General features: G+C 41.0%; 3 protein-coding genes across 18 annotated transcripts in view; 2 read left to right on the forward strand and 1 right to left on the reverse strand.

Annotated features, from left to right (window-relative positions):
- The window catches only part of LOC124303761 (27 kDa glycoprotein-like), a 38,355-nt gene extending 35,911 nt beyond the window's left edge, over window positions 1-2,444 (forward strand). For 4 of the 5 annotated variants that reach the window (XM_046761377.1, XM_046761380.1, XM_046761378.1 and 1 more), the window contains exons 2-4: window positions 945-1,406; window positions 1,794-1,959; window positions 2,069-2,444. In XM_046761377.1, the coding sequence (XP_046617333.1) occupies window positions 945-1,406; window positions 1,794-1,959; window positions 2,069-2,222 (782 nt within the window). In that variant the 3' untranslated portion in view covers window positions 2,223-2,444. Of the gene's footprint in view, window positions 1-488; window positions 641-944; window positions 1,407-1,793; window positions 1,960-2,068 lie in introns of those variants that run through there. The other variant, XM_046761375.1, reaches the window with a different exon arrangement.
- Window positions 1-12,618, reverse strand: part of LOC124303758 (pleckstrin homology domain-containing family G member 5) — a 166,475-nt gene that overhangs the window by 81,048 nt on the left and 72,809 nt on the right. The gene's annotated exons all lie outside the window — the stretch shown is intronic.
- Window positions 8,922-10,888, forward strand: LOC124303759 (27 kDa hemolymph glycoprotein-like). Its single transcript, XM_046761374.1, has 4 exons — window positions 8,922-9,087; window positions 9,392-9,853; window positions 10,241-10,406; window positions 10,517-10,888. The coding sequence occupies exons 1-4, from the start codon at window positions 9,045-9,047 to the stop codon at window positions 10,668-10,670; spliced, it is 825 nt and encodes a 274-aa protein (XP_046617330.1). The 5' UTR covers window positions 8,922-9,044; the 3' UTR covers window positions 10,671-10,888.

Genomic DNA, 12,618 nt, shown 5'->3' on the forward strand with positions numbered 1-12,618 from the left:
CCCAGGAAAGCATTTAAAATCAATCATCCAAGTTTCTGCTCAGTATCGTTAGTCTCAGAGTGACAATTCATACCTCGATCAAAGAACATGAGTACATGCATTTCACGTGGAATGTTGTGGAGTAACACGATTCTGCGTCTCTGTGATTCGCAATCCACAAGTCTGACATTTCGTAAAACACGCACCGCCGACGCTAACTGCATATTTTACGTATAGCTTACGTGTAGCGATAAGACAGAAAACGTTTTAATTCGAATGTACGAGAAAGAACTTTGGCCACATCGGGTGATGTTGCCGGAGATCAAACGAACATTACCTTGGCTGTTAATCCGATGCCCTGTACTTTGATAATAGCACAGGTCAAAACTGTATCTTCGTTAAAACTGCTAGGTGTCAGGTTTGGATATCTTGACGTCTGTGTGGATTATACGATTAGCGTGTATGTATAAAAGCTGGATACTCTTCAATTCAAAGTTCGTTATTGACTAGAGTTCGACCACAGAAGAAGTTGGTCTCGGTTATTAAGATTCGTAACGACGTGAGTTTCAGTACTGAATTCGTGAGGCGTAGTCGAGAGTCTTACTTCTGGCTGTCACAATGAAGATTTTCGTTGCATTTTTATTCGTTAACCTGATTGCTGGTAAGCCAACTTGTGAAACTATACGGCAAGACAAGCAGACTTGAACTCGATCGAATTTAGCTTCAACTTCGACGTATAACTGTGCGATACAGTTTTGAGCATCTCAGAATCAAGTGACTGACGGTTCTATCATCTAATCTGTTGAATACTATTCGTTTGAGCTGTCAACACTTCGTGATTTTTCACTAGCTCGTGAAATAAGCCGTTCCAATATTTGGTTGTTGTTCCACATTCACCTGTGATTCACTTTCATTTCGTAGACCATGTTTTGCTTTCGTTCCTATACGCTTCCACTCTGTTACAGGAATCCTATGTTCCGAGGCTACTAAACCGAAAGATACACTACATCCAGAGATGCTTGCACAATTTTACATCGACATGCTGAGAGCCCTGCGTTTATACAATCTGAATAATTATGATGAGGCCGTCAAGCAAGCCGTGATCGACAAGTGCAAGAAGAATGGTGGACCAAAGGCATTCGACGATGCCAAGGAAAGCCTGCTGAGCCTGCAAAATTCGATAGATTCCTTGGTCAACGACACTATAAATCAGGTTCTGCTTGTCGGCGTAGAATCATGGAACGGGCAGGAACAGATACCGAGACTTTGTGACACGTATATGACTGTGTTAAACTCGACGAAGCTAGCTCTAAATTCAGTCAGACCTTGTCTGGACGAAGCGGAACGCGCGACTGCCAACATCATGTACAACATGAGATTTGCAGCTGCGGATTCCGTCTGCGGGAACAACGGAAGTAACCTCATTTGTAAGTTTATTTACTACACATATAGTATGCATGGATCGTTTTTGTGGATATCGAAATACCCTCACAAACATATGCACGTAGTTATAAAACTAAACTGCTCGCTATAGAGTGTACTAATCTAGCAATAAACCGACTCTACTTTCGTCTTGGAAACCGAAAAATGTAAAAATGCACATGAAAAATACCACTTCTTGGTTGGTTCCGAACCTACGGCTCCGTGAGATTCGTTCCCATGAATGCAGAATAAATCTTGAAGATACGCCACCGAAGGTTTAGATGTGAAAATTGAAAAGGCGAAAAACGATTATGCAAATCCACCAGGTTTCAACGTTTTCAAATTGTTTAACCTCTTGTAAATTTACATAACGTTGTCTTTTTTTATCCAAGCATTTTACACGGCTCGTGGATTTGAGTGTTTCGTTCACCATTATCCCAGGAACTGTTCGGTACAAATGCCGCTCCACGACAATCCCATCGTCCTCACCGACGGCGCCCGGATTGCTGGTGCTCCATGGTCTTATGAACCATCCTACCCAAGCCTGAACGAATGCAAGTAAGTGATAGATGAAAAATTGTTGCCGTTATATTATACTCCAGCAGTATATGCTACAGTGAAAGTTTCGCTCAAAAATGACTTATCATTATCATTAATCGACCAACAGGAATATTCGAACGGCCAAAATCTGCACGCTCGAAAAATTGAGTGGATGCGAACAACCGGAACCTGCCAGTGTGACGACTTCTGTATATGATGCTGTCGAAAAAGCAACAGGCTGTGAAAAAATACTCAATGCCGAAGCATCCTCTGCGGCCTGAGGATGAGATGACTGCAAAGGCTGTAGGAGGATGGTGGGACCTTCCCCATTTCGCAAGATTTTCAATGTAGATTTAGTGCTTATGCAGAACACGCAAAGTGATATTTTGATCGATGGGCTTCGAATCTTGTGGAATACTTTAATCAACCGTCTATGTGTATGTTTATGTATATACACAACGGATAATGTATGATAAATATCAATTATTTTCTGACGATCGATATTCGCCATGAATCTTACCCTGAAAAATCCCTCGACCATTTTGAGACTAAGAGCAGGTTGCGCGTTACGACCGAGAAAGCAGGAATAACCCAGACGAGAAGCAGTAAGTTAAAACCGACGTGACGTGTCTCTTCGCCGGAATTTCGTCATTTGAATTCCTTGGTATAGTTTATGACGTGAAGTTCACATCCCTCATTAAATAACGATCCGTTAATTGAAAGGCCATAAAACGGATGGGGCTGACTCTGAATTCTAGAGCTAATTTTCCATTTCACGTCGAGTCGAATGTCAATTAAAATCAGCATGATACCGTGAATAGGTATTGAACATAAGAAAATTTCACAAGCAGCGAACAATTTATTATGAAAATCGAGGAAAAATTATCTATAAGAAAATCGGTGAAAGCCTCAACGTCGACTACTGTTTGCATAAAATGCACCAGATGCGAATCGCCTGACGTGAATATCTTGCGCTTATCGAAGCTGGAAAGAATTCTCCGCACGTCCAGTCGCAGATTCGCCTTCGGAATCTGAGCCGGCTGAACGGCCCAACTTCTAATTCTTGACCCTGGTAAGACTATTCACGCAGACTTGATATTGATACCCGCCTTTTGCCGCCTTTTTTGTATTCCTTGGCAAATATACCGCCCGGATCGAAAACTCGCAAATCACGAAAAGGTCGATTTTTTAAACCCTCGATGAAGCCTCGGGTCAATATTATATACTATACATAGGTATATTCGATGTCTTGCAGACCGATGCGTGATATAGGAAGAGAGAAAAAACAAAAAGAAACCGTGTAGAACATAGTAGGTACAGGCAAGTATGCGTACATCGCTTGCGAATCGGAGTGCAGACGGAGAAATGAATCGTGTGAAACAAACGACTAAACGATACACATTTCTTATAAGCGTGTGTATTCGTGTTTGGTAAAAGTTTCGATATCAATAGTTTAAGTCTTATCAAAGAGTAGCTTTAAATTCTGATGACCGAATCTTGGTAGTGAGAATACAATTCGAGACCTACAGAATGAAACATTTCATTTCATACATTTGAATATGGTCCCTACATGAAAGCAAGTATTTCGAATTCAGTCCAAAAAACTAGACGCAAGATATGATAAGTGAAAAGATATGAATACGAAAATACAAGACTCTTGTAACAGAGTATAATTTCAAAACCGCAATCTTGGAGGCGATTGTGAGTCGCTCATTCCGGATCGAGGGGTCGGTAGAGAAATTCCCGGGGTAACTTGAGAGAAAGAAGGTAGAAAATATTCGGCGGCCGAGCGAGTATCATCAAGGGGGAGAGATGGATAGATAGATGGATCGAGTTTATTATGCCATGACCCGCTTGGGCTTTAAGGCAAACAAAAAGGCGATCAGTGGAGGAACTTCAAAGATCGATGCAGGTAATTTTGATACGTAGGTAGAGACATAGAATACAAGAACCGGATTGTACAATAGATCCAGTCATAGTAGTATAACATAACAAAAGTATAACACAATAAAAAGGATATATTACTGACCAACGGACCGGAAAGATAAAGTAAATAGATAGCTACCTAATAATAGATATACAGACTAGAGTTCGTAATCGTTCAAAATGATGAATGATTTATAGTTTAAAGAACCGACGGTAGGGATAAAATAACAGTGCACAATTAGATAGATACAGGATGAGAATAGGTAGTACAAGAAAATATGTATAATAAATTATAAATAATAATAAAATTAAGAGTAACAATAAGAATAAAAGTATAACATAGTAAAACGGAAATAGACATAGATTGTAAAAATAGAACAACAGTGGATCGACGAAAACCAGACAATTGATAGTTAGTCCACGCTGAGAGAGAGAGAGAGAGAGGGAGACGGTGGAGAATATACCTGAAGCCGACAAATAACTCGGACTGTCCTCTGCTCTGCAGATGCGTCGGCAAATCCGGTTTCGCGGCGAAATCAAGTGCTCGTAACGCACCCGCTGTTGTGCGAATTCCGCGCTGAGTCGCGTTAGCCAGAGAATCCGATTTAATGAACCCGCGACAAGACTCGCGCGTCGATATGTCGCGGCTGCCCGAATGTGTTTTCAACTATATTCCGCGGGCCGTTGAGCCAAATATGGATGCGAATACACGGAATATCGGTGTTCAGATCAGAGCGGTCAGATTTGTGATTTAATTCTCTAGTCGCCGCGTTAGTACTCGGAATGAAACTGCAGCGTTATACGAAATTTGACACGATTTTTCAATTACTCACATTTTTATTTCAGCGATGCGTTGTCAAGGCCAGCAACAAGTTTTGCTTAAGTATGAAGCTTATTCCACTGTCGGCTGACTCGTTCGTCAATCTGTTATCGCTTCGGTCAAATTTGATGAATAACTTGAAACAAATATAAGCCGGGCTTTTTAACCGCCTGAAAAATCAATTAAATAGTCGATTTGGTAAACATAAATTGAATATGAATAGTCATTTGTAATCTTTACAGATTATTACGAGTGTTGGGAATTCATCAACCATACCATAGTCGTCGGGGGATTGAAAATTCACCAACCTTGAGTAGACTAATGTTTTGCAATGAAAATGATCGCAGTGTGTTGTATATTCTACATGAAGAAAAAATAAATTATCAACCATGAAGCGATTGCGAGATCAAAATGCACAGTTTTTTCTTCTGTGGAAACCGCATTTTATTTCTTTTTTTTCCGTACTCGAATTCGGGATCCTTCAAAATAATTTCTCTGTTCTAGTCCTGTTTCCTACAATGATTTCAACTCACATCAAAGTACGTTGTAAATTATATTTGTGCGAATTCGCGATCATACGACGAACAGCGAATCCGTTGCAATCATTGCCAGCTTTGAAATATCAATAAACGCGAGTCTTATGGAAAAATAAATTTATTTTGTCACGTCTTGGGAGGCCGGCCGTTTCATTCCACAGACTCTACATCCAGGACCCTGAATCACACCATGGATATCCTCGTACCGCGACTCACGAGCGCAAGGCGATTGGGAGGAAAAGCATACTAATTTCTTTCCGCCTTGTCGGAGAGAAAGATTTCACCGACGTTACGGTAGTTCGAATCACCGGGTTCATCCCTCGCGTTAAATTCGTGGCTGAGTATTGGCCCACTTCTTCCTGAGCCGGAATTTTTGAACCCTTCACATGTAAATGTTCCCCCTCAACAATTAGTCTGATAGTTATCATTCTCTACTCCAGCGGTCCGCGATCATGATCGTTGTTATGACTAATACAATACCCGTACGTGTCCGTCTGATAGATTTTGAGCGTGTAGGTACGAAACTTCCAACCATAGTTGGCGGAAATGGAATGGCAGATTTAGAGGAAACGCAAAATGAGCATAAGAATGTGTCTTCGCCACCTCAGTGACGCGATGACGCTACCAGAAGATCCATCACACGACTCACGAGAACCTGGCTTCGAAGCACTTTCTGGAGTTCCATCGGCACCCGTCATTTTCATGCAATACAAACATCATACCGTGCGAGTGTGGTATTTGAGACGTCTGTAATGCAAAGATTGCGAGAGGACGATTTTCGACAGCCGGGTTATTCGGCGACCCCGCGAATCTCGCCCCAACGAAATCTCCCGTCAATTTCATCGACACTCATCTCCCGCGTATTCCGACACGGCAATCATTTATTCGCTTTCGATACACGGACGGCCGTCATTACTGCGCGGGTTTACTCGACCAGCAAAATCCACCGATAGTACGACCCCGATTTCGTCCAAGGTCGAATGCGCCACCGATCGCAAAGCGAGTCGAACGATTCTGACGGGTTTTTCCTCCCGGTAGCTACGCTGACATTTTTTTCTCCATTAACGTGACAGGCAGCACTCGTTGAAAAGTATACCTGTAGTTACTCTCACGCGCGTTATTCCAGAAAGTCAAACATTTTAGTTATTTCAAACAAGTATGGTAATATTTCACTCGAGAAGTGATGGCGTGGATGCTAAAAATGAAAAATGCATCCTAGAATATTTCTGTCAATGTTGAATAAGTTGTACGGAAAATCATACGACAGATGTCGTAAAGTTTGGCGAAGGTTATCAAAAAATGGTCTCTTGATAATTCCTCTCGTGAAAGATTGTTAAGGCGGGGGGGGGGGTAAGGTTTTCAGCGTAAGAAAAAACCAATTTTTTTGTGGATTTTTTTTAAAAGTATGAATTGAGCAAAATTCAGTCAAACCTTTTGCGCATTATTAAGTATACTTTTAAAAATATTCTGTATTTTTTTGATGCGGAAATATTCAAAAACAAGCCGGTGACAGAACTTGCCCCAGAACGTCTCAGAAAAAGAACAATTTGCGGTCTTCACTATGTCTCGGTCGGAAGTTATCCTATATCAAAAACCATTAGAATTTAGTCAAAATATCATCAAATCCTCCCCACAACGTTCTTTGATTATTGTTTTTTATCATTTAAAAATTTTTGGCGGCCATCTAAAGTGTAAACTGCTATTTTTCACGAAAAATCCCGCCATTTCGTGGGTGGGAAACCACCTTCATGTGAAGAAAAAAATTCCAACTACACGTTGGGGGGAGGTATTTTATATGTAGAAAATTTGTACTATGTTTGAAATGAATCGGTCAAGTAGTTTTCAAATGGCAGTAAACACGGACTTTGAGAAAGTAGTGTTGAGAAAAATCACAAGCGCACGATCGAACGTACAACGACAAACTGACGCTCGTCTCTCGTTTTAAAATATTGTACAGTGTATAATATATACATACAAGAATAAAATATGTCGTTATGGCTTTACTTACCTGTCTTTACTGAATAAAATATTCTCGAAACGGAATAATGGACCAGAACGATAAAAGTAAATAACCTGTATACCTGCTGTCAGAGCTATAGTGTTGAAAGGCAGGAAAATAACTAGACAATAACTTCAAGAGTTTTGCTCAGATCGACTTAAAATTTTGGGAATATATTCTTGAAATGTTTATAAATAAAATGAGCCGAAAAAAAATTCGAGTTTTCGAAACTGCAAAACCGTCCCCCCCCCCCCCCCCCTTCCCCTCAAGCCTCAAACTTCACCATCCCAGCTATCACCCCCCAACTGATACGCGGGTATGAACCTCGCGACTTATCAATCTTGACTCACTTGCTTCTTGGAATTTGAACCGTGACGTCGATATTTGTGGGGATCCAAAAAAATTTCCATGACCAATGTACACTGTCGATCACAAAATTGTGTTGAAATATTTGTCAACTCTGGCAACTTTGGATCTGCAGATTGTGGACTGACGATTGATTAAAAGACGTAGAATAGTGAAAATAAAGGAGATAAGCTCAGTCCAGAATTTCGTCATCACTCCCTCGAAAACGATTGAATTTAGAAGTGAAAATGAAAATTACCACCATGAGATATGCGAGATACTGATTTTGTCAAATAATAATACACTATGTAACAAGGAAATAAAGTAGAGTTTTTTTCCTGGGTTGAATATGGGACTTTATTTCCGACTCAATTTTTGCTGCAATATTTGTTTGAAAATTGGGACTTTTGAATTCGGTACATATTTCCCGCAAATCCGTCTTAGGGAGAAACATACCACTTTCATCGCGCTTTTCAGGTCAAATAAGTTAATTCTATGGTCAAGTAGAGCATAAAGTTAGTGATCTACTTTTCATCGACTGAACCGGAAATACATTTTCTGCTCGAATTGTACATCAATGCAAAGGCTACGATTCAAGGGCAATACTGAGGCCGTGAGTTCCTATATAGCAGGATTCTCCAGTCGTGGAGATTTAAAAAGCTTACCAAGCTTGATACGACGATCATCTCATTGACACTTCATCATTGATGTGAACTGATGAAAAAATTATCAAAACATGAATTTATCGCAGGGAAAATCTCAAATGTCAGCCCGAAGTGCGCTGCAATATCTTTCACTACGCAGTGGTGTTTGTCACATGAATGAAAGCGGAAACGAACATTGAAGACCGTGAGGAAAACAAACATTATCCAGAACTTGACCCAGGAAAGCAATCAAAATCAAACTTCCAAGTTTCTGCTCAGCATCGTTAGTCTCAGAGTGACAATTCATACCTCGATCGAAGAACATGAGTACATGCATTTCACGTGGAATGTTGTGGAGTAACACGATTCTGCGTTTCTGTGATTTGCAATCCATAAGTCTGACATTTCGTACAACACGCACCGCCGACGCTAACTGCATATTTTACGTATAGTTTATGTGTAGCGATAAGACAGAAAACGTTTTAATTCGAATGTACGAGAAAGAACTTTGGCCACATCGGGTGATGTTGCCGGAGATCAAACGAACATTACCTTGGCTGTTAATCCGATGCCCTGTACTTTGATAATAGCACAGGTCAAAACTGTATCTTCGTTGAAACTGGTAGCCGTCAGGTTTGGATATCTTGACCTCTGTGTGGATTATACGATTAGCGTGTATGTATAAAAGCTAGATACTCTTCCATTCAAAGTTCGTTATTGACTAGAGTTCGACCACAGAAGAAGTTGGTCTCGGTTATTAAGATTCGTAACGACGTGAGTTTCAGTACTGAATTCGTGAGGCGTAGTCAAGAGTCTCACTTCTGGTTGTCACGATGAAGATTTTCGTTGCATTTTTATTCGTTCACCTGATTGCTGGTAAGCCAACTTGTGAAACTATACGGCAAGACAAGTAGACTTAAACTTGATCGAATTTAGCCGCCACTTCGACGTATAACTGTGCGATATGGTTTTGAGCATCTCAGAATCAAGTTACTGACAGTTCGAGCATCTAATCGGTTGAATACTATTCGTTTGAGCTGTCAACACTTCGTGATTTTTCACTAGCTCGTGAAATAAGCCGTTCCAATATTTGGTTGTTGTTTCACCTTCACCTGTGATTCACTTTCATTTCGTAGACCATGTTTTGCTTTCGTTCCTATACGCTTCCACTCTGTTACAGGAATCTTATGTTCCGAGGCTACTAAACCGAAAAATACACCAAATCCAGAGATGCTTGCTGAATTTTACATCGACATGCTGAGAGCCCTTCGTTTATACCATTTGAATAATTATGATGAGGCCGTCAAGCAAGCCGTAATCGACAAGTGCAAGAAGAATGGTGGACCAAAGGCATTCGACGATGCCAAGGAAAGCCTGCTGAGCCTGCAAAATTCGATAGATTCCTTGGTCAACGACACTATAAATCAGGTTCTGCTTGTCGGCGTAGAATCATGGAACGGGCAGGAACAGATACCGAGACTTTGTGACACGTATATGACTGTGTTAAACTCGACGAAGCTAGCTCTAAATTCAGTCAGACCTTGTCTGGACGAAGCGGAACGCGCGACTGCCAACATCATGTACAACATGAGATTTGCAGCTGCGGATTCCGTCTGCGGGAACAACGGAAGTAACCTCATTTGTAAGTTTATTTACTACACATATAGTATGCATGGATCGTTTTTGTGGATATCGAAATACCCTCACAAACATATGCACGTAGTTATGAAACTAAACTGCTCGCTATAGAGTGTACTAATCTAGCAATAAACCGACTCTACTTTCGTCTTGGAAACCGAAAAATGTAAAAATGCACATGAAAAATACCACTTCTTGGTTGGTTCCGAACCTACGGCTCCGTGAAATTCGTTCCCATGAATGCAGAATAAATCTTGAAGATACGCCACCGAAGGTTTAGATGTGAAAATTGAAAAGGCGAAAAACGATTATGCAAATCCACCAGGTTTCAACGTTTTCAAATTGTTTAACCTCTTGTAAATTTACATAACGTTGTCTTTTTTTATCCAAGCATTTTACACGGCTCGTGGATTTGAGTGTTTCGTTCACCATTATCCCAGGAACTGTTCGGTACAAATGCCGCTCCACGACAATCCCATCGTCCTCACCGACGGCGCCCGGATTGCTGGTGCTCCATGGTCTTATGAACCATCATACCCAAGCCTGAACGAATGCAAGTAAGTGAAAGATCAGACAATTATTGCTGTTATATTATACTCCAGCAGCATATGCTGCAGTGAAAGTTTTGCTCAAAAATGACTTATCATTATCATTGATCGACCAACAGGAATATTCGGACGGCCAAAATCTGCACGCTCGAAAAATTGAGTAGATGCGAACAACCGGAACCTGCCAGTGTGACGACTTCTGTATATGAAGCTATCGAAAAAGCAACAGGCTGTGAAAATATACTCAATGCCGAAGCATCCTCTGCGGCCTGAGGATAAGATGACTGCAAAGGCTGTAGGAGGAAGGTGGGACCTTCCCCATTTCGCAAGATTTTCAATGTAGATTTAGTGCAGTATGCAGAACACGTGAAGTGATATTTTGATCGATAGGCTTCGAATCTTGTGGAATACTTTATTAAACCGTCTATGTGTATGTATATGTATATACACAACGAATAATGTATGATAAATATCAACTATTTTCTGACGATTGATATTCACCATGAATCTTACCGTGAAAAATCCCTTGATCATTTTGAGACGAAGAGCAGGCTGCGCGTTACGACCGAGAAAGCAGGAATAACCCAGACGAGAAGCAGTAAGTTAAAACCGACGTGACGTGTCTCTTCGCCGGAATTTCGTCATTTGAATTCCTTGGTATAGTTTATGACGTAAAGTTCACATCCCTCGTTGAAAAACGATCCGTTAATTGAGAGGCCATAAAACGGTTGGGGGGGTGACTCCGAATTCTAGAGCTAATTTTCCATTCCACGTTGAGTCAAATGTCAATTAGAATCAGCATGATACAGTGAATAGATATTAAACATAAGAAAATTTCACAAGCAGCGAACAATTTTACATGAAAATCGGGAAAAAAGTATGTATAAGAAAATCGGTGAAAGCCTCAACGTCGACTACAGTTTGCATAAAATGCACCAGATGCGAATCGCCTGACGTGAATATCTTGCGCTTTTGGAAGCTGGAAAGAATTCTCCGCACGTCCAGTCGCAGATTCGCCTTCGGAATCTGAGCCGGCTGAACGGCCCAACTTCCAATTCTTGACCCTGGTAAGACTATTCACGCAGACTTGATATTGATACCCGCCTTTTGCCGCCTTTTTTGTATTCCTTGGCAAATATACCGTGCGGATCGAAAACTCGCAAATCACGAGAAGGTCGATTTTTTACACCCTCGATGAAGCCTCGGGTCGATATTATATACTCTACATAGGTATATTCGCTGTCTTGCAGACCGATGCGTGATATAGGAAGAGAGAAAAAACAAAAAGAAACCGTGTAGAACATAGTAGGTACAGGCAAGTATGCGTACATCGCGTACGAATCGGGGTGCAGACGGAGAAATGAATCGTGTGAAACAAACGACTAAACGAGACACATTTCTTAAAAGCGTGTGTATTCGTGATTGTTCAAAGTTTCGATATAAATAGTTTAAGTCTTTTCAAAGAGTAGCTTTAAATTCTGATGACCGAATCTTGGTAGTGAGAATACAATTCGAGACGCAGAGAATGAAACATTTCATTTAATACATTTGAATATGTTCCCTACATGAAAGCAAGTATTTCGAATTCAGTCCAAAAAACTAGACACAAGATATGATAAGTAAAAAGATATGAATAATACGAAAATACAAGACTCTTCTGACAGAGTATATTTTCAAAACTAAAATCTTGGAGGCGATTCTGAGTCGCTTATTCCGGATTGAGGGGTCGGTAGAGAAATCCTCGGGATAACTTAAGAGGAAGAAGGTAGAAAAGATTTGGCGGTCGAGTGTGTATAATCAAGGGCGAGAGAGAGAGAGAGAGAGACATGGGAGGATATACCGGAAGCCGACAAATAACTCGGACTGTCCTCTGCTCTGCAGATGCGTCGGCAAATTCGGTTTCGAGGCGAAATCAAGTGCTCGTAACGCACCCGCTGTTCTGCTAATTCCGCGCTGAGTCGCGTCAGCCAGAGAATCCGACCGAATGAACCCGCGACAAGACTCGCGCGTCGATATGTCGCGGTCAGATTTGTGAAACAGTTTTCTGCTGTCGTTCCCCTTCCTTTCCCACCGATAAACCCGTTATCAGCTAAAAACCATCCTGACACGAATCTGATGGCCAAAGTTTGCAAAGTTTAATAACGAATTAGCGGTGGGGAAAGAATTTAATTCTCTCTTCGCTGCGTTAGTACACGGAATAAAACTGCAGCGTTATACGAAA

This window comes from Neodiprion virginianus, chromosome 4 (genome assembly GCF_021901495.1).
Source record: "Neodiprion virginianus isolate iyNeoVirg1 chromosome 4, iyNeoVirg1.1, whole genome shotgun sequence".
Lineage (NCBI taxonomy): Eukaryota > Metazoa > Arthropoda > Insecta > Hymenoptera > Diprionidae > Neodiprion > Neodiprion virginianus.

Excerpts from the sequence above, each read along its gene's own strand:
- LOC124303759 (XM_046761374.1), top strand. The coding sequence starts at position 9,045 with ATGAAGATTTTCGTTGCATTTTTATTCGTTCACCTGATTGCTG. Across the intron at positions 9,088-9,391 it reads ATTCGTTCACCTGATTGCTG|GAATCTTATGTTCCGAGGCT; the intron begins GTAAGCCAACTT and ends ACTCTGTTACAG. Across the intron at positions 9,854-10,240 it reads CAACGGAAGTAACCTCATTT|CATTTTACACGGCTCGTGGA; the intron begins GTAAGTTTATTT and ends TTTTTATCCAAG.